General features: G+C 34.1%; 2 protein-coding genes across 2 annotated transcripts; one reads left to right on the plus strand and one right to left on the minus strand.

The window, feature by feature from the left end:
* Positions 1-1,583: 1,583 nt before the first annotated feature.
* LOC115705238 (pre-mRNA-processing-splicing factor 8A) lies at positions 1,584-12,935 on the plus strand. Its single transcript, XM_030632516.2, has 26 exons — positions 1,584-1,971; positions 2,345-2,468; positions 2,561-2,653; positions 2,783-3,173; positions 3,280-3,760; positions 3,866-4,656; positions 4,776-4,861; positions 5,548-5,730; positions 5,861-6,175; positions 6,277-6,581; positions 6,666-7,120; positions 7,202-7,328; positions 7,530-7,771; positions 7,901-8,024; positions 8,109-8,298; positions 8,382-8,489; positions 8,595-8,848; positions 9,264-9,880; positions 9,958-10,064; positions 10,158-10,412; positions 10,494-10,967; positions 11,177-11,338; positions 11,461-11,658; positions 11,753-12,031; positions 12,126-12,368; positions 12,489-12,935. Exons 1-26 carry the CDS (start codon positions 1,730-1,732, stop codon positions 12,678-12,680), a joined length of 7,038 nt encoding a protein of 2,345 aa, XP_030488376.1. The 5' UTR covers positions 1,584-1,729; the 3' UTR covers positions 12,681-12,935.
* Positions 12,936-13,785: 850 nt separating this feature from the next.
* Positions 13,786-17,165, minus strand: LOC115705301 (PTI1-like tyrosine-protein kinase At3g15890). The gene is made up of 4 exons (XM_030632605.2): positions 16,613-17,165; positions 15,893-16,040; positions 14,785-15,047; positions 13,786-14,704 (listed from the first exon to the last, which is right to left on the minus strand). Exons 1-4 carry the CDS (start codon positions 16,654-16,656, stop codon positions 14,038-14,040), a joined length of 1,122 nt encoding a protein of 373 aa, XP_030488465.2. The 5' UTR covers positions 16,657-17,165; the 3' UTR covers positions 13,786-14,037.
* Positions 17,166-19,894: the final 2,729 nt, after the last annotated feature.

Raw genomic sequence — 19,894 nt, forward strand, 5'->3', positions numbered from 1 at the left:
CTTATAATCCCCCTGTATTTGCATAAATTCATGCTCAGATTGAACCTTGCCAACATCGCTCTATTAATATACATATCAAAATCTTAAATGGTTTTATGCAAAATCACACACCTATTATTTATAACAAGTGCACAACTTTATAAGGGTAATGGCTATATCTTTCTTTTTATTCTTCTCTTTTATGCTATCACTATTAATTGAGGCAATTTTCCAGCCTAAAAGTTGGATAAAAAGCCTATTCAAAATGGGTCCTTATATTACATAGACCATGTTCGTGCTCAGTATAGTCAGTTATGCTTTTCTTCTTTTTTTTTTTCCCTAAAATGAATTATTCACCAAATAAAAATAATGAAGATGACATATACAGTAAAAATTAACTGTGCTTGGTTTTAGGGAGTGGATGTGAATTGAGTTAATTGGATTTTTTTTGACGTCTCCGGCCATATGACTCGGACATTGCCTGCCACTGCTTTGAATCTTTGACACAGATGAGATTAGTGGATATTGCTCTCACCCTCTCAATTTCAGTGAACTCACTACAATTATTCAATTGAGAATTTTCTAAATAGCACAGTAGTTGTGTCCAACACTTCACTTTGTTATAATTAAAGTATTGCTATTAAATACCGATCATATATGCGATTGATTAATAATATTTTTTAAAATTTATTTTTTTAAATTATATGAGATTTGATATTTAATTACAATAATAGCGGTATGATATTTAAGAAGGAACTAAGCATTAGTGGTGCCAAATACTCTAATATCAATGTTATTACTAATATTAATATAATTAAGTATGAAATTTTATATAATAAATTTTAGAAAATATAACTAACTAATCACTTAGAATTGGGTACATACTCATGCCAAATACTTTTGTTATTGTTATTCAATTGGATAATTGTTAGGCAATGGGCCAGTGAAGATCATTGTCGATCCACTTATTTTTCCTTTTTCTCACTTTTAGACAGCAAGATAAAATGAGTACACTAAAATTTTGTAAATAAATAAAAACAGTAAGTAGTCGTGTTATAACTTTTTTTTTCTTTTTTTTTTGTAAAAAGAAAAATCTTTTCATATGATAAAGAAAATTACAGTCAATAGTCGACTCACCAATGTCAATATTCTATTTTTGCAAAAATTACAGATCGCCACTCTATTTCATTAAATTTTATTAAATGAGAATTTAGATTTAAATTTTACAAAATTTTATATAATAGTACTCTATGCTCAATTTTAAGAAACATTTTAATTATTGTAAGTCTAAAATTATGTTGTTTTCACGTTTTCTGTGTGTTTTTTACACGATAATTTTCTTAGCATCTGTAAAAATATAATAAAAGAATTCGTAAAAAGATAAAAACTAATCCCTAAGAATGTCAAAAAATATAATTGTAGGTATTTTGTGTAATAATCTTTATTTATAAATAAAAAGGTCATTTCCATCATTTTCTTTGTAAGAGACGGTATAACTATAGATTGGGCCTTTGGGGCAGACAGCCCAAGGAGTTGATCACGTGATCACATCACGTGCCACCGCCATTTCATTTCTAACAAATATAAACCAAAAAGCCTCAGAACCCAATCTCGTCTTTCTGATCTCCACACTACTCTCTCTCTCTTTCTCTCTCTCGGCACTGACTGAGAGAAACCCCCAAAACCCTAGAAGCTACAAACCACTCTTCGCAAAGCACTGCATAGAGAGTCTCTTGTAGTATCTTTCACCATGTGGAACAGCGGCCAGATTGTGCCGCCGGGCACGGGAGGCTCGGCCATTCCGCCGCCTCCCGCTGCCCAACCCTCTTATACGGTCTTGCCATCTCCGGCAGAAGCTGAGGCTAAGCTCGAAGAGAAAGCCAGGAAATGGCAGCAGCTTAATTCTAAACGATATAGCGATAAGAGGAAGTTTGGATTCGTTGAGACGCAGAAGGAGGATATGCCTCCCGAGCACGTTAGGAAGATCATTAGGTGAGTGAGCTTCTTTTGGTCTTGTGTCTTTTCTCTTTTGAACTTCGATTAGGTTAAGAATTGAAGTAGAAATACTTAGTTTAAGGAAATCATTAGGTCGGTGAGCTGTCTGGTCGTGTGTTTCGTTTCAACTTCAATTAGCTTACGAAATGAAGTAGAAATGTCAAGTTGAGGATTTTGATGGGTTTTTTATATTCCTCAAATTTGAATTTTTGATGATTTCTCGGTGAAATCGTAGTCGGAACTTCATTGGAATAGCCTAAAATTTCATTTTTAAACTATGTTGTTTGCTGTAGAATTTGGTTCCTCCGTTTTGAAATCTTTGTCATATTTTATAGTATCAAATTTAAAGATGAACTTGTGTAATTCACAGAGATCATGGGGACATGTCGTCCAAAAAATATCGTCATGATAAGCGAGTATATCTTGGAGCACTCAAATTTATTCCTCACGCAGTTTATAAGCTCCTTGAAAATATGCCAATGCCTTGGGAGCAGGTATACATTCTGTATAACTTAATGTTGTACGTTCAAAGTTTTGGTTACGCCAGTCTGCTCATGGCTTGTTTTAATGAATTGTGTGATTACAGGTCAGAGATGTGAAAGTTTTGTACCATATAACTGGGGCAATCACGTTTGTGAATGAAATTCCATGGGTTGTTGAACCCATATATCTGGCTCAGGTTTGGTGTTTCTTTTTAATTTTCTTCTGTTTTTTCCTATGTTGTGTTGGGTATTCCGTGTACTTCACTATTTGAGTTAATTTTTATGTTAATCAATCACCAATGCATGTCTTGTTTACTTCTTGGCAGTGGGGTTCAATGTGGATCATGATGAGAAGGGAGAAAAGAGACCGTAGGCATTTCAAGAGAATGCGGTTTCCACCATTTGATGATGAGGAGCCTCCTCTAGATTATGCAGATAATTTACTGGATGTAGATCCTCTTGAGCCAATTCAGCTAGAACTAGATGAAGAAGAAGATTCTGCTGTATATACTTGGTTTTACGACCATAGGCCTCTTGTTAAAACAAAACTCATAAATGGTCCTAGCTATAGGAAGTGGCATCTTTCTCTTCCAATCATGGCAACTCTTCATCGGCTTGCAGGACAACTACTTTCAGATCTAATTGACCGCAATTATTTCTACTTGTTTGACATGGAGTCTTTCTTCACAGCCAAAGCATTGAATATGTGCATACCTGGTTAGTGTTCAGATTTTTCTTATTATTGAAATATATTTGGTTTAGGCCCTGGAAATTCTGGATAATTGTGGCAGTTTTTTAACATTATTGGTTTGCACTTATTCAGGTGGCCCAAAATTTGAGCCCTTGTACCGTGATATGGAAAAAGGTGATGAAGACTGGAATGAGTTCAATGACATTAACAAACTCATTATCCGGTCACCTCTCAGGACAGAGTACAGAATTGCATTCCCTCACCTATATAACAACAGGCCCAGGAAGGTAAAGCTTGGGGTTTATCACACTCCCATGGTTATGTACATAAAAACTGAGGATCCTGATTTACCTGCATTTTACTATGATCCTTTGATACACCCAATACCCAGCACTAACAAGCGAGAAAAGAAAGTGTACGATGATGAGGATGAAGATGATCTTATTTTGCCAGAAGGGGTGGAGCCCTTACTGAAAGATACTCAGCTTTATACTGACACCACAGCTGCAGGCGTTTCCCTTCTTTTTGCTCCACGACCTTTTAACATGAGATCTGGTAGGACGCGTCGGGCAGAAGATATACCTCTTGTATCAGAGTGGTATAAAGAGCATTGGTAAGAAGAGTTTCTTTATTATATTTTTTTCCTTTTCAAGCTGCTTAAATGCATTTATCTAAAGTTAGTCTGATCGTATTTACTCTAAATGTATTTGCATTTCAGCCCCCCATCATATCCAGTTAAAGTACGGGTCAGTTACCAAAAGTTGTTAAAATGTTTTGTGTTGAATGAGTTGCATCATAGACCACCCAAGGCCCAAAAGAAGAAGCATTTGTTTCGCTCTCTGCAAGCTACAAAGTTTTTCCAAACCACCGAACTTGACTGGGCTGAAGCAGGTCTTCAAGTTTGTAAGCAAGGGTATAACATGCTGAATCTTTTGATACACAGGAAAAACTTGAATTATCTTCATCTTGATTATAATTTCAATCTAAAGCCTGTCAAAACTCTGACAACCAAAGAACGTAAGAAGTCACGATTTGGCAATGCTTTCCATCTTTGTCGTGAAATTCTACGGTTGACAAAGCTTGTAGTTGATGCTAATATTCAGTTTCGGTTGGGTAACGTTGACGCCTTCCAATTGGCTGATGGCCTGCAGTACACATTTTCTCATGTTGGTCAGTTAACTGGTATGTACCGGTACAAGTACAGGTTGATGCGACAAATTAGAATGTGCAAAGACTTAAAGCACTTAATATACTACCGGTTCAATACTGGGCCAGTGGGGAAAGGGCCTGGATGTGGATTTTGGGCACCAATGTGGAGGGTGTGGCTGTTTTTCCTTCGTGGTATAGTACCTCTTTTGGAACGGTGGTTAGGGAATTTACTTGCACGACAATTTGAAGGGCGTCACTCAAAGGGGGTGGCTAAAACTGTAACTAAGCAGCGTGTCGAAAGTCATTTTGATTTGGAGCTTCGAGCTGCTGTCATGCATGATGTTCTTGATGCCATGCCAGGTTAGTCTCTCTTAAATTTATTTTGATTTTGACTTGCAACAGTGTTCTATGGCTGTTTTGTACATTGCTTTTCTTTTGAGTTATGTGTTTGTGTTATAAATTTTATTCAATATTGACAGAGGGAATAAAACAAAATAAAGCGAGAACTATATTGCAACATCTGAGTGAGGCTTGGCGTTGTTGGAAGGCAAATATTCCTTGGAAGGTAATAAATTTGGCTTCATTTATTATATATAATGTTAATATTAAGAGTAATTTGCGGCAAAACCCCCTCAACTATCATTTTACTTGCAAAAAACCATCCAACCTTATATTTTGGTGGGAAAACCCCCCAAAGTACTGTTCCGTTTACATTTTAAGGTGCCGTCTGTCCAGCTCCTAATTTTGCCCACGTGGCAATGACAAGTCACTAAAAAATTATCCTATGTGGCCATATTTTACAAAATAAAAATAAAACTTTTAGAGTAATTTGCGGCAAAACTCCCCCAACTATCAATTTACTTGCAAAAAACCATCCAAAAAACTTTAAGGTTGGATGGTTTTTTGCAAGTAAATTGATAGTTGAGGGAGTTTTGCCGCAAATTACTCTTAAATTTTTTGTTTTTATTTTAATTTTTATTTTGTAAAATATGGCCACGTAGGATAATTTTTTATTGACCTGTCATTGCCACGTGGGCAAAATTAGGACTTAACGAGGCTGAATAGACGACACCTTAAAAATGTAAACGAAACAGTACTTTGGAGGGTTTTCCCACCAAAATATGAGGTTGGATGGTTTTTTGCAAGTAAATTGATAGTTGAGGGGGTTTTGCCGCAAATTACTCTAATATTAATAAATAAGTTACATTTCTTTTGTGTGCCCTTCATATTTCTAACTACAATAACTTGTAGGTTCCTGGTTTGCCGGTTCCAATTGAGAATATGATTCTTCGTTATGTGAAGTCAAAGGCAGACTGGTGGACAAACGTTGCTCATTACAATCGTGAACGTATAAGAAGAGGTGCAACAGTTGATAAGACAGTCTGCAGAAAGAATCTAGGAAGATTGACTCGCCTTTGGCTAAAGGCTGAGCAGGTATTTAATTTTCAATTAATACAGAGTGGCGTTTCTACTAGTGTGCTGCATTATTTTTGCTAATTTTAGCAAAAAACACCAATGTACTTTATCTTCTCACATTCTTTTTTTAATTTTCAACCAACTGTAGGAACGGCAACACAATTATTTGAAGGATGGTCCTTATGTCACACCCGAAGAAGCTGTTGCCATTTATACTACAACTGTGCATTGGTTGGAATCAAGAAAGTTCACTCCCATTCCATTCCCTCCATTGTCGTACAAGCATGACACAAAGCTACTTATTCTTGCTCTGGAGAGGTTAAAGGAATCGTATAGTGTGGCTGTTAGATTAAACCAACTTCAAAGAGAAGAACTTGGTCTCATTGAACAAGCATATGACAACCCACATGAAGCATTATCACGAATTAAGCGTCATTTGCTTACTCAACGTGCCTTCAAAGAAGTAGGGTTTCTTTTTACTTTAATAATGAACAGTTTGGTTTTGACCTCGAGATTCCTGACTGTTGTAGTATATAGATTTGGACTAATTGGTTTAATTGGCAGGTTGGAATTGAGTTCATGGATTTATACAGTTATCTTATTCCAGTGTATGAGATCGAGCCACTTGAAAAGATTACAGATGCATATCTTGACCAGTATTTATGGTATGAAGGTGATAAGCGCCACCTCTTCCCGAACTGGATTAAGCCTGCAGATTCAGAGCCTCCCCCGCTTCTGGTTTACAAATGGTGTCAAGGCATCAACAACTTGCAAGATGTATGGGACACAGGTGATGGGCAGTGCGTGGTGATGCTTCAGACAAAGTTTGAGAAATTCTTTGAGAAGATTGACTTGACTATGTTGAATAGGTAAATGTGCTTCAAAATTTCTCTGTATACATTTGGCGGTATCACAAATTTTGAATTGACATGTTATGTAACAAACTATTGCAGGCTTCTACGATTGGTTCTTGATCACAATATTGCTGATTATGTCACTGCTAAAAATAATGTGGTATTGTCTTACAAGGACATGAGTCATACAAATTCTTATGGCCTGATACGTGGCCTTCAATTTGCATCTTTTGTTGTCCAATATTATGGACTCGTGCTGGATCTGTTGCTTTTGGGTTTGACTCGTGCCAGTGAAATTGCTGGTCCACCCCAGATGCCCAATGAGTTCATCACCTACTGGGACACTAAAGTTGAAACAAGGCATCCTATTCGGTTATATTCTCGATACATAGACAGGGTGCATATATTGTTCCGCTTTACTCATGAGGAGGCTCGGGACCTTATTCAGAGATATCTTACTGAACATCCAGATCCCAACAATGAAAATATGGTAGGATATAATAATAAGAAGTGTTGGCCAAGAGATGCCAGAATGAGGCTAATGAAGCATGATGGTAAGGGTTTCATTTTTTAGTTGGCTTGTTAGATTCTCCTCTCGTTTGATTCTGTAACTAATTTTATTTATATTTGTTCAGTCAATCTGGGGAGGAGTGTGTTCTGGGACATGAAGAATCGTCTTCCTCGAAGTATCACAACTTTGGAATGGGAGAACAGTTTTGTTTCTGTTTACAGCAAGGACAATCCAAACCTTCTCTTCAGCATGTACAACATCTCACTTGCTTCAGCTGGATTTTATTATTTTTTATCTAGTTGTATATTTTTTTTATTTTTTTGCATGTGTCATGTCTTTGTTCTTTCAATACTATAATATGGCCTGAGACCAGTACATCTCCACCTAGTTTGACTTGCATTCAGTATGCTATGAACAGAAGAGTTGTATGATTTGTTTTCTTGAATCTCCAGGTGTGGGTTTGAAATAAGGATTCTTCCTAAAATAAGAATGACTCAGGAAGCATTCAGCAATACAAGAGATGGAGTTTGGAATTTGCAGAATGAACAGACTAAAGAACGAACAGCAGTTGCATTCTTACGAGTTGATGATGAACACATGAAGGTGTTTGAGAATCGTGTCAGACAGATTCTTATGTCTTCAGGGTCGACAACATTTACAAAAATTGTCAATAAATGGAATACTGCCCTTATTGGTATTGTTATTATTATAAAATATTTCTTTTATCTACTTTGCTTAACCTTTATTTTATATTATACGACTACACTCTCAGTCTTACTCTAGCGTTTTCTTTGTTTATTGGCTTCCACTTTTCCATTGATAGGTCTGATGACTTACTTCCGTGAAGCAACTGTGCATACACAAGAGTTGTTGGATCTGCTTGTCAAATGTGAGAATAAGATTCAGACACGTATCAAGATTGGGTTGAACTCAAAAATGCCTAGCAGGTATGTGCTTTCCTTTCGCATTACTTTGTTTAGTAAATATTTAAAGTATTTATACCTAAACTGAAATTTTTTTTTTTCATTCAGATTTCCCCCTGTGATCTTCTACACACCAAAAGAAATTGGAGGACTTGGCATGTTGAGTATGGGTCACATATTGATTCCACAGAGTGACCTCAGATACAGCCAACAGACTGATGTTGGGGTGACCCATTTTAGGAGTGGAATGAGTCATGAAGAGGACCAGCTGATTCCTAATCTCTACCGTTACATTCAAGTAAGTTTGATTTCATATGCCACTATCACTATATGCCTTGCTCTTATTTTCTGTTGTGTCCTCACCTTACGGTTTCTTGACAGCCCTGGGAAAGTGAGTTCATAGATTCACAGCGTGTTTGGGCAGAATATGCATTGAAGAGGCAAGAAGCTCAGGCACAAAATAGACGTCTAACCCTTGAAGATTTGGAGGTGGGTGTTTTGATTTTGCTGTTTTGTTTGGAATAACATAGGAAATTATCATGTAGGTTTTGAGCACATGTATAAACTACTGACTCCATTGAATTTAATTGACAGGATTCTTGGGATAGAGGAATTCCTCGAATAAATACACTGTTTCAGAAGGACAGACACACACTGGCATATGATAAAGGTTGGAGGGTTCGAACAGATTTCAAGCAGTACCAAGTACTGAAGCAAAATCCTTTCTGGTGGACACATCAGAGGCACGATGGTAAACTATGGAACTTGAACAACTACAGAACAGATGTTATTCAAGCTCTTGGAGGTGTGGAGGGAATTCTGGAGCACACGTTGTTCAAAGGAACATAGTAAGTTTATCATCTCACAGTTGTCTAAATGATTTCCCGTTCCTGTGATCACTTTCTTAATTCTTGTTGACATAAAAAATTGTTCAGAGGATATGCTACACTTACTTAATATCCTAAATTTTGTTGGTTTTGAGCGTGAAAAAAAATGAATAATATTTTGCTGACAGTATAGCCAAAGGATTATAAAAACAAAAATAAAAAATACTCTGGATATTTAAGATATTAGCTATTAGTTGTAAAGTACTAATTGAAAGGAAACTGAAGGATGAGTAATTATTATATTCTTAGCTTTTTTGTAATAGATTTGTTGTAAATTCTAAAACTGATAAAAGATAGATTCATTCCTTAAACTTGTAATTATGCAATCAAGTTTTATATATAGAATGTACAACTAAATTGTGTTTTGCAAATACAGTTTTCCAACATGGGAAGGTCTCTTTTGGGAGAAGGCTTCTGGTTTTGAGGAGTCCATGAAGTACAAAAAGTTGACTAATGCACAGAGATCTGGTCTCAACCAAATTCCAAACCGTAGATTTACTCTTTGGTGGTCGCCCACTATAAATCGAGCCAATGTTTACGTTGGTTTTCAAGTGCAGTTGGATTTGACTGGAATTTTCATGCATGGGAAGATTCCCACTTTGAAGATATCATTGATTCAGATATTCCGTGCTCACTTGTGGCAGAAGATTCATGAGAGTGTTGTCATGGATCTTTGTCAGGTTTTAGATCAGGAGCTGGATGCCTTGGAAATTGAAACTGTGCAAAAGGAGACTATTCATCCTAGGAAGAGTTACAAAATGAACAGTTCTTGTGCTGACATTCTTCTCTTTGCAGCCCACAGATGGCCAATGTCAAAACCTAGTCTTGTTGCTGAGCCAAAAGATGTTTTTGATCAGAAGGCCAGCAATAAATACTGGATTGATGTACAACTTCGCTGGGGAGATTATGATTCTCATGATATTGAGCGTTACACAAGGGCCAAGTTCATGGATTACACAACTGACAACATGTCTATTTATCCTTCACCTACTGGTATGGTTCTTCCTCTTCTTGTTTTTCCTTCATCTTTGTCTATTTGTTCAGCTAATGATCATAGTTGAATCTTTCAGGTGTGATGATTGGTCTTGACTTGGCATATAATCTGCACTCTGCATTTGGTAACTGGTTCCCTGGTTCGAAACCACTCATCCAGCAAGCAATGAACAAAATCATGAAGGTAATTCAGACTTATAATCCTTAGTACTTTTGTAAGCTTGTTTTGGAGTTCGTGATTAGAATTCACGTTGAGCTTATTCTGTTTCTTATGCAGTCAAACCCTGCTTTATATGTGTTGAGGGAGCGTATAAGGAAAGGATTGCAATTGTATTCTTCAGAGCCTACAGAACCGTACTTGTCCTCACAAAACTACGGTGAGATCTTTAGCAATCAGATCATATGGTTTGTGGATGATACAAATGTGTACCGTGTCACAATTCACAAGACATTTGAAGGAAATCTGACAACAAAACCCATTAATGGTGCTATTTTTATATTTAATCCAAGGACTGGGCAGCTATTCTTGAAGGTTTGTCTTTTATCTTGTGGTAATGATATTGTACTCTTAATAAAGGTTCTGTGTTTGATCTCATGGCATTGTTTGTTTCAGGTCATCCACACTAGTGTATGGGCGGGTCAAAAACGTCTAGGCCAGCTGGCCAAGTGGAAAACTGCTGAAGAAGTTGCTGCTCTTGTACGTTCTTTGCCAGTTGAGGAGCAGCCGAAGCAAATTATTGTGACTCGTAAAGGAATGCTTGATCCTTTAGAGGTTCATTTGCTTGATTTTCCAAACATTGTTATAAAAGGAAGTGAACTGCAGCTTCCATTCCAAGCTTGCTTGAAGATTGAGAAATTTGGGGATCTTATCTTGAAGGCAACTGAACCACAGATGGTTCTTTTTAACATCTATGATGATTGGTTGAAGAGTATTTCATCTTACACTGCATTCTCCAGACTCATTTTGATTTTAAGAGCACTTCACGTGAACAATGAGAAGGCAAAGATGTTGCTGAAGCCTGACAAAACAATTGTTACAGAGGCACACCACATATGGCCTTCTCTCACTGATGATCAATGGATGAAGGTATTTTTAGAACATTTTTCTTTTCCTTTTTCGGGGTTATTATTTTTAAGTCGATCCATTATCTTAATACTCACAGAGCAGACACTTTGCTAGAATTGTCTTTTTGAGAATGTAGATTTTCGGTGTTTAACATCTGTAGTAATGTAATTTGTGCTCACTTAGATTTTAGTTGCAATTTTAAAGCTGTACTGATTTATTGTGTGGCACAGGTTGAGGTTGCTTTAAGGGATCTCATACTATCAGACTACGCCAAGAAGAACAATGTGAATACTTCAGCCCTTACACAGTCTGAGATTCGTGATATCATACTTGGTGCTGAAATTACTCCACCTTCCCAACAAAGACAACAGATAGCAGAGATTGAAAAACAAGTAAGCGGTCTTTTGTCTTTTCCGTTTGTTTTTATTTTTGGAACTTTCTCGAAGTAGCTGTAGAGTAGATTTGTTTTAATTTACATTACTGATTCTTTTTGGTTGCTAATTTGGTTTAACAGGCAAAAGAAGCAAGTCAACTGACCGCAGTGACAACAAGGACAACAAATGTTCATGGTGATGAGCTCATAGTAACTACTACAAGTCCCTACGAACAATCTGCTTTTGGCTCTAAAACTGACTGGCGTGTGAGGGCAATATCAGCTACAAATCTTTATCTCCGTGTCAATCACATTTATGTGAATTCAGAGGATATAAAGGTAGAGAGGTCTTCTCTAAGCGTTACAAAGTAATCATCTGCAAATTCTTTTTTCGTCTATTTGCTAACATTTGGAGCTGTGATGATGTTTTCAGGAAACGGGGTATACTTACATTATGCCAAAGAACATATTGAAGAAATTTATTTGCATAGCAGATTTGCGTACTCAAATTGCTGGATACTTGTATGGTGTAAGCCCACCTGACAACCCCCAGGTCAAGGAAATTCGTTGCATTGCCATGCCTCCACAGTGGGGTACTCACCAGCAAGTTCACCTTCCCTCTATGCTCCCAGAGCATGATTTCCTAACTGATTTGGAACCTTTGGGATGGATGCACACGCAGCCAAACGAGCTTCCTCAGCTATCCCCACAGGTTCTTAACTTCTTCCGTCTTTTAAGTTCCTTCTTCTTGTAGCATGTGGTTTAGAATTATAGGAAGTTAACATTCACTTGTTTTTATTGTGTAGGATCTTACCTCCCATGCTAAGGTCCTTGAGAACAACAAGCAGTGGGACGGGGAGAAGTGCATCATTTTAACATGCAGTTTCACGCCTGGTTCCTGTTCCTTGACTGCCTACAAGCTTACTCCATCTGGATACGAGTGGGGACGGATCAACAAGGACACCGGAAGCAATCCTCACGGGTACCTCCCAACTCACTACGAGAAAGTCCAGATGCTTCTCAGTGACCGCTTCCTCGGTTTCTATATGGTAAAGCTTCTCCACTCTGTCTCTTTCTAACACTTAGTTTACTATTGTATTTGTGGTTTTTACTTAAAGTTGAAGAAAATAAATGCTTATATCTTTATTATTGTGGCCTTTTGCTTTCAGGTGCCAGATACTGGTCCATGGAATTACAACTTTATGGGTGTTAAGCATACCCCCAGCATGAAGTTTGGCGTCAAGCTTGGTACGCCGAGGGAGTACTATCACGAGGACCACAGACCAACTCATTTCTTGGAATTCAGCAACTTAGAGGAGGGTGATATAGCTGAGGGAGATCGTGAGGATACATTCTCATGATTTTTTTACAAGATTAAGCTTTATGCTGAATCTAATTTCGTTTCGGGATAGACTCGTAACCGTTTCTGTAACATCAGATTTGAAAAGCTCATTTCACAAGTGTTGGTACATTTTTGTTGTAGCTATTATGACGTTTTTGGCCTATTTGTAAAGTTTGTACAATACTTACGAAAGCCTTCAAATTTTGTAAATATACAATGCTCTAGAAGCCAATTTTACGCCTTGCAGTATGGTACATCGTCTTGCACAATAAAATTAATGGCATCATCAAAACTTAACATGAAATTGAAAATTTGCTTAGTAAAGTGGATCATAAGTTTTAGCTAATTAGTAATTTTTTCCCCTGAATTTTGACATGTACTAAATTGTGCCCCTAAACTTTTTTAGTCGTTAAAAATTTCCTTTGAACTATTAAGATTGTTAAATTTAAGGATTTTTGTCTAATTTTAGTAAAAAATTCTAACATGGATGAAAGTTCAAGGAGCGTGATTTAGTACATATCAAAGTTTGAGGGGTATGATTTGGTAGATATTAAAGTCTGGAGAGTATGTTTTAGTACATAAATAATTATTGAAACAGTAAAATTGAATAAAATTAGACAAAAGTCCTTAAATTTAACAATCTCAATAGTTCGAGTGGAATTTTTAACGGCCAAAAAAGTTCAGGGGCACAATTTACTACATGTCAAAGTTCAGCGAGAAAAATTACTAATTAGCCTAAGTTTTATTAATCTTTCTGTAAAGAACTGGATTTTTACATTTTTTTTAACCGCACCACCGACATATACCAATTATACAGTTTCAAGTTAAAGCTAAACTGACCTATTTAGTTTATTGTTTAGACCGTATCAGATTGATTATTAATTTTATTATTGTCATACCCTACCACTGTGGTCCTCTACAAATATTGTTCTGATTTTTTTTTGGTAACAAAATATTCATTCATTTCCTTTAAACTACTATAAATTAAAAGCTCAGACCTCATAAAGTTCTTAACGGCACCGACACAACAAAACAAACTATATTCAAATTAAACAACTCGACTAGAAAATAACATTGTATGTTTGTGTTAAGTGATTTCAGCTTCCTTTGACAATTGAACCACAGGAAATAATAATACAGTTCAATTCATTTCATTCATATATATATTCAAGATGGAACAAATAAGAAAAATGAAAGAACAAGCACACAAACACAAATTCACAGCACTCATTTTTTTTTTCCACTAAAAATGCTTCCCAAAAGCAAGAGCAACTACCATGTAAAATCCCAGTAAAGCCTTGCCACCTAACCCCATTGAAAAAAAGCCAAAAAAGCAAAACATCAAATATCCAAATTATGCACCTAAATGTTTTTCATCAAATTTGTTCAACAATTGCAGGCTCAGTTTCCACTTTCAATTCATCTTTAACCCTCTTTTCCTCCACAATTGCATCCGAGGTCTCTTCCGCAGTTCCAGTGGAGCTTTCTTTTTTATCTGCAGGAATGGGGTTCTTGAAAAGTTCATCATTTTCTAGTTTAGCTATTTTCTCTTTCGATTCTCCCTTTAGTAACTCCAACACCTCAAGCATAGTAGGTCTTCTCTCGGGCTGAGTATGTGCGCAAAGTAGTGCAACTAAGATGACCCTTTTCAGCTCATCTTCCACGTACTTTCCATTCAGCTTTGGATCCACTAACTCGGTGAATTTCCCCTCGCAAGCGATTGGCAGCGCCCAATCAACAATCGTTCTCTTTTGTGTTACATTCACTTTCTCAATGGGCTTCTTGCCACTAGCAAGCTCTAAAAGAAGAATGCCAAAGCTGTATACATCACAACTCTCTGATGCCTTTCCTAACATAGCATATTCTGGTGCAAGGTAGCCAAGGGTACCCTTAACTCTTGTGGTGACATGAGTTGCACCATCTGGGATTAGCTTTGCGAATCCAAAATCAGCAACTTGGGCAACGAAGTTCGAGTCTAGCAGAACATTACTAGCTTTGACATCTCGGTGTATTATATGTGGAGTAGAGTGGTGGTGAAGATAGCTGAAAAAATTAACTAAGATGTTAATACCGGTACTACAAGTAATGCAGCATAATCTAAAAAATGTGAGTTGAGTACTTACGCAATTCCCTCTGCAGACCCAATTGCGATATTTATCCTTCGGTTCCAATCAAGTAGGCATTCAGCTGAGTGTTGTCCATGAAGATGAGAAAGTAAGCTCAAATTGGGCATGTAGTCATATATAATTAAACGCTCTTGTCCTTCTGCACAATATCCTCTTAAACTCAGCAAATTCTTGTGCCGAACTCGTGCCAGGATCTCAACCTCAACAGCAAATTCCATGTCTGCTTTGTTACTCCACACTTTCAACCTTTTCACTGCAATCTGTTTGCACCAAATCTAGTTAGAATTCTCTATAATCCAAATAAAACACAAACCAAATACAGGCTGTCAAAGAACAAGAAAAGAAGGTAAGGCAACTGCTGACAGCTAGTACTGTTATTAGGAACACCAACATGATATAATCAGATGTTTTCTTTTCATCAATACTCAATAAATTATCTTTCTTCTTGTTCAATCATTCCCTGAAATTAACTACCTAGTTTTTAATTTCCAAATTTTACATTATCCTTGTTGGCTTGTACTCTGCTGCCTTTACTTCCAATTTTAATAACAAACAATATACTTCGAAACTCTAATACCAACTTTTCATTTATTCTCTCGTCTTGAAATGGTTAAGCACGAGGTTCACTCCCACACGGTCTAAGATCGAATCTTTCATTGGCACCTACATATAGCAATTCACCTAGTTTTCTGGATCTCAAATATTGAAGAGTTAGGCGAGGGACCTAGTTTCGAAAAGAAAAAAAAAACTATCCTTAGCGCTACTTGGATGCTACACCATATGTATCATAAAAGTTTCAAAGTATAAATATGTATTATCTAATAAAACTAGCTGCTTCTATAACCCAACTACTAGTTTCTTGAGCACATTTAATCATAAACTAGCAATATAATTAAAATGTATAGCATGTTCGGTTTAAGATAACTGACCGAACACGCCATTTTTAAACAGTCCGAGAATATCAAGTGGTTTTTTAAAAGCCAAAAGAACATAAAAGCTAAAACTAAAGCAAGAATTATACCAACTGATTCAGTAAAGTTGATGTATAATAAATGGACTAGAATTATCAATGAACGTATAAACTGAAATATGAATTTATCATTACTTGTGATCCATCCCAAAGCTGACCCCAGTAAACACTGCCAAATCCACCTTCTCCCAATTTGTTGTCATAATTGAAATTGTTTGTAGCAGCATGTAGTTCCTTTAAGGAAAAGACTCTCCATGTTGGTTGCTTCTTCTTTCGTTCATTACTGTACATAAAACTTTCCATCAAAACAAGCATAAATATATAAAGTAATACAAAAATGTAAAGACAATCAACATCACTTAAAACTCTACCCTTTCCTTTTGTTGATACAATTGGAGTAAAGAAGAAGTGGCCGTTATAGAATGATAAAAAGAAATGTAAGAACTTGAAGACCAAGTTCACAAAAATAATGAATGACATTGAAATCAAAACAAACTCAATTCAATGATGTGTATCTTTCAAAACGTTTATTATTCTATTTTATTTCCCATTTCTAAGTGTCCAAAATCAAAACAGCAAAATCTATACTGTTAAACCATCTAAAACTCTAGCTTCAATCATCACATAAATAACTAAACTTTGTTGAATAACCAAATAAAAAACAAATCAATCAATTCTCATGGGTCAGTCCAGAGATTTTCTTTAGCAAAAAAACCCATGACCAGAAAAAAATCAATTTCTGAACCCAGATTTTACAATTAATATATGTGTGAAAATAATAATATAAAACAGAAAACAATCAAAACCCAAATAACAATTTTCTCAGCTTTGAAAATAAACAAAAGAATATCTCACCGATCTAAACCCTTTCCACAGCAGAAGAGTGGGGAGAAAGCCATGTCTCAAAATCCCACCACCAATCAAAACCCACTTTCTTTGGTCAATCAGAAAGAGACCCTTTAAACTAAATCACTCACTGTTTATACTTTTCAAGAAGCTTGCTTTGCTCTTCTGAGTAAAGATGAAGCTTAAGTTAAGAGTCCACACAGATAAAACACAAAGCTCAACAACAGTATGGAATAAGGATGATGATGATGAAGAGGGTGTAAGGGCATTTCTCTGAGCACTGTATGAATGGGTATTTTGCTCTTTTACGAGAAAAGGTAGTGTCTTTAGCGAATGTTGTGGTTTTGGAACACTACCCAGATGGGATTTTGCAGAGAGAAAAAAAAAATTGTCTTCTTTAGCCAAAGTCTCTTCTCTATAACAAAACTTCCCAAGTAAAGCACCTTCCTTTTTTTTTGTTGGTGGTACAGCTGTGACCAATTTTTTTTTTTCAAAAAAATACAGTGATGAGATTAGAAATGGGGCCAAATTACAATTAAATTTAAATGTAATCAACCCCACACCCATTTCTTAACATCACCTTATTCATATATTGATAAAGATTTCGTTTTTAAATTGTTAATTAATTTAATATAATTCATTTTATAAGGTAGCTTGATGTTTTTTTTTTTCATTGCAATATTTTTCTAAAGAAAGCCAAACTTTAATTTTGTTTCTTTTTTTCAATAAGATTTGTTTTTTTTTTGTCCTAATTTGTATAATTTTTTTTGTGAATTAAAATGTCTTTTCTGAGTGTGTTGAATAAAAAATGACTTTTTTAATTTAAAAGTTATGTTATATAATTCTTAATTTACAAATTTTAATAGTTTTCAAAAAGATAAGTTATTTTGAAAATTAAAATAATTTATATAATTTTTAATTTATTAATATTTTTTAATGATATTTAAATTTTATATATATAATAGTTATTTAAACGATAAAAATGAGTAAAAACTAATACTGTTTACAGCTATGAACAAAAATATAAACTTAAATAAACCATCCTTTGAAAAGTTGTGTAGGAAAAGAGGTGTCTAATGCTTGTTATATTTTAATTCATTTTTCAAATATATCATTGTCATTATTAATTGTAAATTGATTCTTTTAGTCAAATAAGGCATGTTGCCATTTAACCAAACAATAGCATCATAATTTAAAATATTATTATTATTATTATATGGGAATTTACTCTTACAACTTAATTTCTTTATTATTATTATTATTATTTTTGATAATTTACATTATAAATACTTAAGTTTAATTTTTGATAATAATAATATATAAGTTATATTTTTGTAACTCTATAAGTACTTAACCATTAAATATTAAGTAATTATTCACATGTTATTTTTTTATTATATTTAAATTAATTTTTTTTAAAAAAAAATTAAAATTTATAACTTAAACCAATCAAGGATTGTCACGTATTAATTTAGTTAACACTTAACAATCGGATACTTACAGAGTTACAGTAATATAACTTAAGTATTCTATAAAAAATTAAACTAAAGTATTTATTTACAACTAAAAATTAAATTTAAATATTTATACTACAAATTACACTTATTATTTTTATGTTTACATGGTCTTACTAATTTTCTCTGTTCTATTGTGATATTTTTTAATATGATAGTATTTTTTAAAAAAAGTTACGTGCCCCAATTTTTTTTATATAAATATCATAAATTTGTGTTTATGTGTATTATTTTAGTATTGAAAAAGGCAGATATTATTATTGTCATAAATTAATTTTATGGGAACTGAACAAGTAATAAAAGTGTAGCAGAATGTAGTTGATTGAATTAAAATAACAATAACAATAAAATAATAGGCTTTAATATGAACAAGTACTGTTATTGAAAATATAAAAACTTACAAAAAGTACCATGTCCCACAACAACATTTAAGTAATGATTTTCTCTCTATAAACTTAAGCATCAAGTTTAGTATTTTTTTTTTTTTTGCTAAAGTTTAGTATTGTTACATAACTTTCTTATTTAATTCCATTAATGTATATGTATAATTAGTTATTAATTTTAAAAACTTTATAATATATTAATTATGATAATATTGTTATATGTAAAAAAGTGACCAGTTGATAGTTTTAAATTCCATCAACGTATATGTATGTGATATAATATTGTAAATTCAAATTGGATTTTTTTGGTACTATATGAAACCGAGACGATTCTGGAAGACAATAGTATGATTAGGCATGAAAAAAGTATAAACTATGACACGACATGATACTATAATTAATTGGCACGATACGACACAACAAATATATATTTCAGCACAATATGATACGAGAAGTACGAAAGACACGACAGATAAACACAAATATACTAGTTTTAAAGACATGACACACAATAAGTCTGAAATAACCCTAATTTTTTTTATAAATAATAATATATATATTTGTAAATTATAAATAAGTTAAAATAATAATAAAACTTAAATATAATATTATTATAATTTAATAAATAAATATTAGATTGATAAACTCATACAAACATATAATAAATTCATATCATAGAAACATATACATCAATTTTTTTGAAAAAAAAACATAGTAATAATAAAGACATATAGATTGATTAACTTTTTGCATTAAAAAAAACCTTCTAAAATTTCAATTTCATGAGTAGTATAAAATACAATGATTGTTGGCATATTACGGTATAACTCAATTCTAAAACAATTTTGATTAAATACAATGACAGAACCCAAGAATCTACCACTAAAATTAAACAAATTAAGTTGTCGTATGTTTAAAACAATGACGTAATAAAACAATAAGATAATATATATATATATCTTTATATATTAAAAGTGCCTATCTAACGGCATTTCTTGGTTTAACATTCTTGGTTTAACAGAATATACTTAAAAATAAAAGAATATTCTGTTAAATTTATGATCTCCCGTTAAAAAATAAACCCAATAATTAAACCAAAAAATTAAACAATCTTTTAAATAAACAATCTTTTAAATATTAATAATCTCTTTTTAAATTAAAAAAATCATCTTAGCCACATATCTCTCTAACAAACCTATCTTGGGAGAATATTAATAATTTTTTTATTTATTTTTTAAAAAAGAAAAATATAGATAAAATATCTAGAAAAGATAATATAAAAGAAGATTGATTGTGTTGGCTTAGAGATTTTTGGGCTTGGGCTTAAAAAAATAATTAAAAAAAAAGATGAAATGGGCTGTAATTAGTATTTACCTTATATGTTTGTGCTTATT

This window comes from Cannabis sativa, chromosome 1 (genome assembly GCF_029168945.1).
Source record: "Cannabis sativa cultivar Pink pepper isolate KNU-18-1 chromosome 1, ASM2916894v1, whole genome shotgun sequence".
Lineage (NCBI taxonomy): Eukaryota > Viridiplantae > Streptophyta > Magnoliopsida > Rosales > Cannabaceae > Cannabis > Cannabis sativa.

Excerpts from the sequence above, each read along its gene's own strand:
- LOC115705238 (XM_030632516.2), top strand. The coding sequence starts at position 1,730 with ATGTGGAACAGCGGCCAGATTGTGCCGCCGGGCACGGGAGGCTCGGCC. Across the intron at positions 4,657-4,775 it reads TGTTCTTGATGCCATGCCAG|AGGGAATAAAACAAAATAAA; the intron begins GTTAGTCTCTCT and ends CAATATTGACAG. Across the intron at positions 10,065-10,157 it reads CAATGAACAAAATCATGAAG|TCAAACCCTGCTTTATATGT; the intron begins GTAATTCAGACT and ends TTTCTTATGCAG.
- LOC115705301 (XM_030632605.2), bottom strand. The coding sequence starts at position 16,656 with ATGGCTTTCTCCCCACTCTTCTGCTGTGGAAAGGGTTTAGATCG. Across the intron at positions 16,041-16,612 it reads TGTGGAAAGGGTTTAGATCG|TAATGAACGAAAGAAGAAGC; the intron begins GTGAGATATTCT and ends TTTTATGTACAG. Across the intron at positions 15,048-15,892 it reads AGCTTTGGGATGGATCACAA|ATTGCAGTGAAAAGGTTGAA; the intron begins GTAATGATAAAT and ends TGGTGCAAACAG.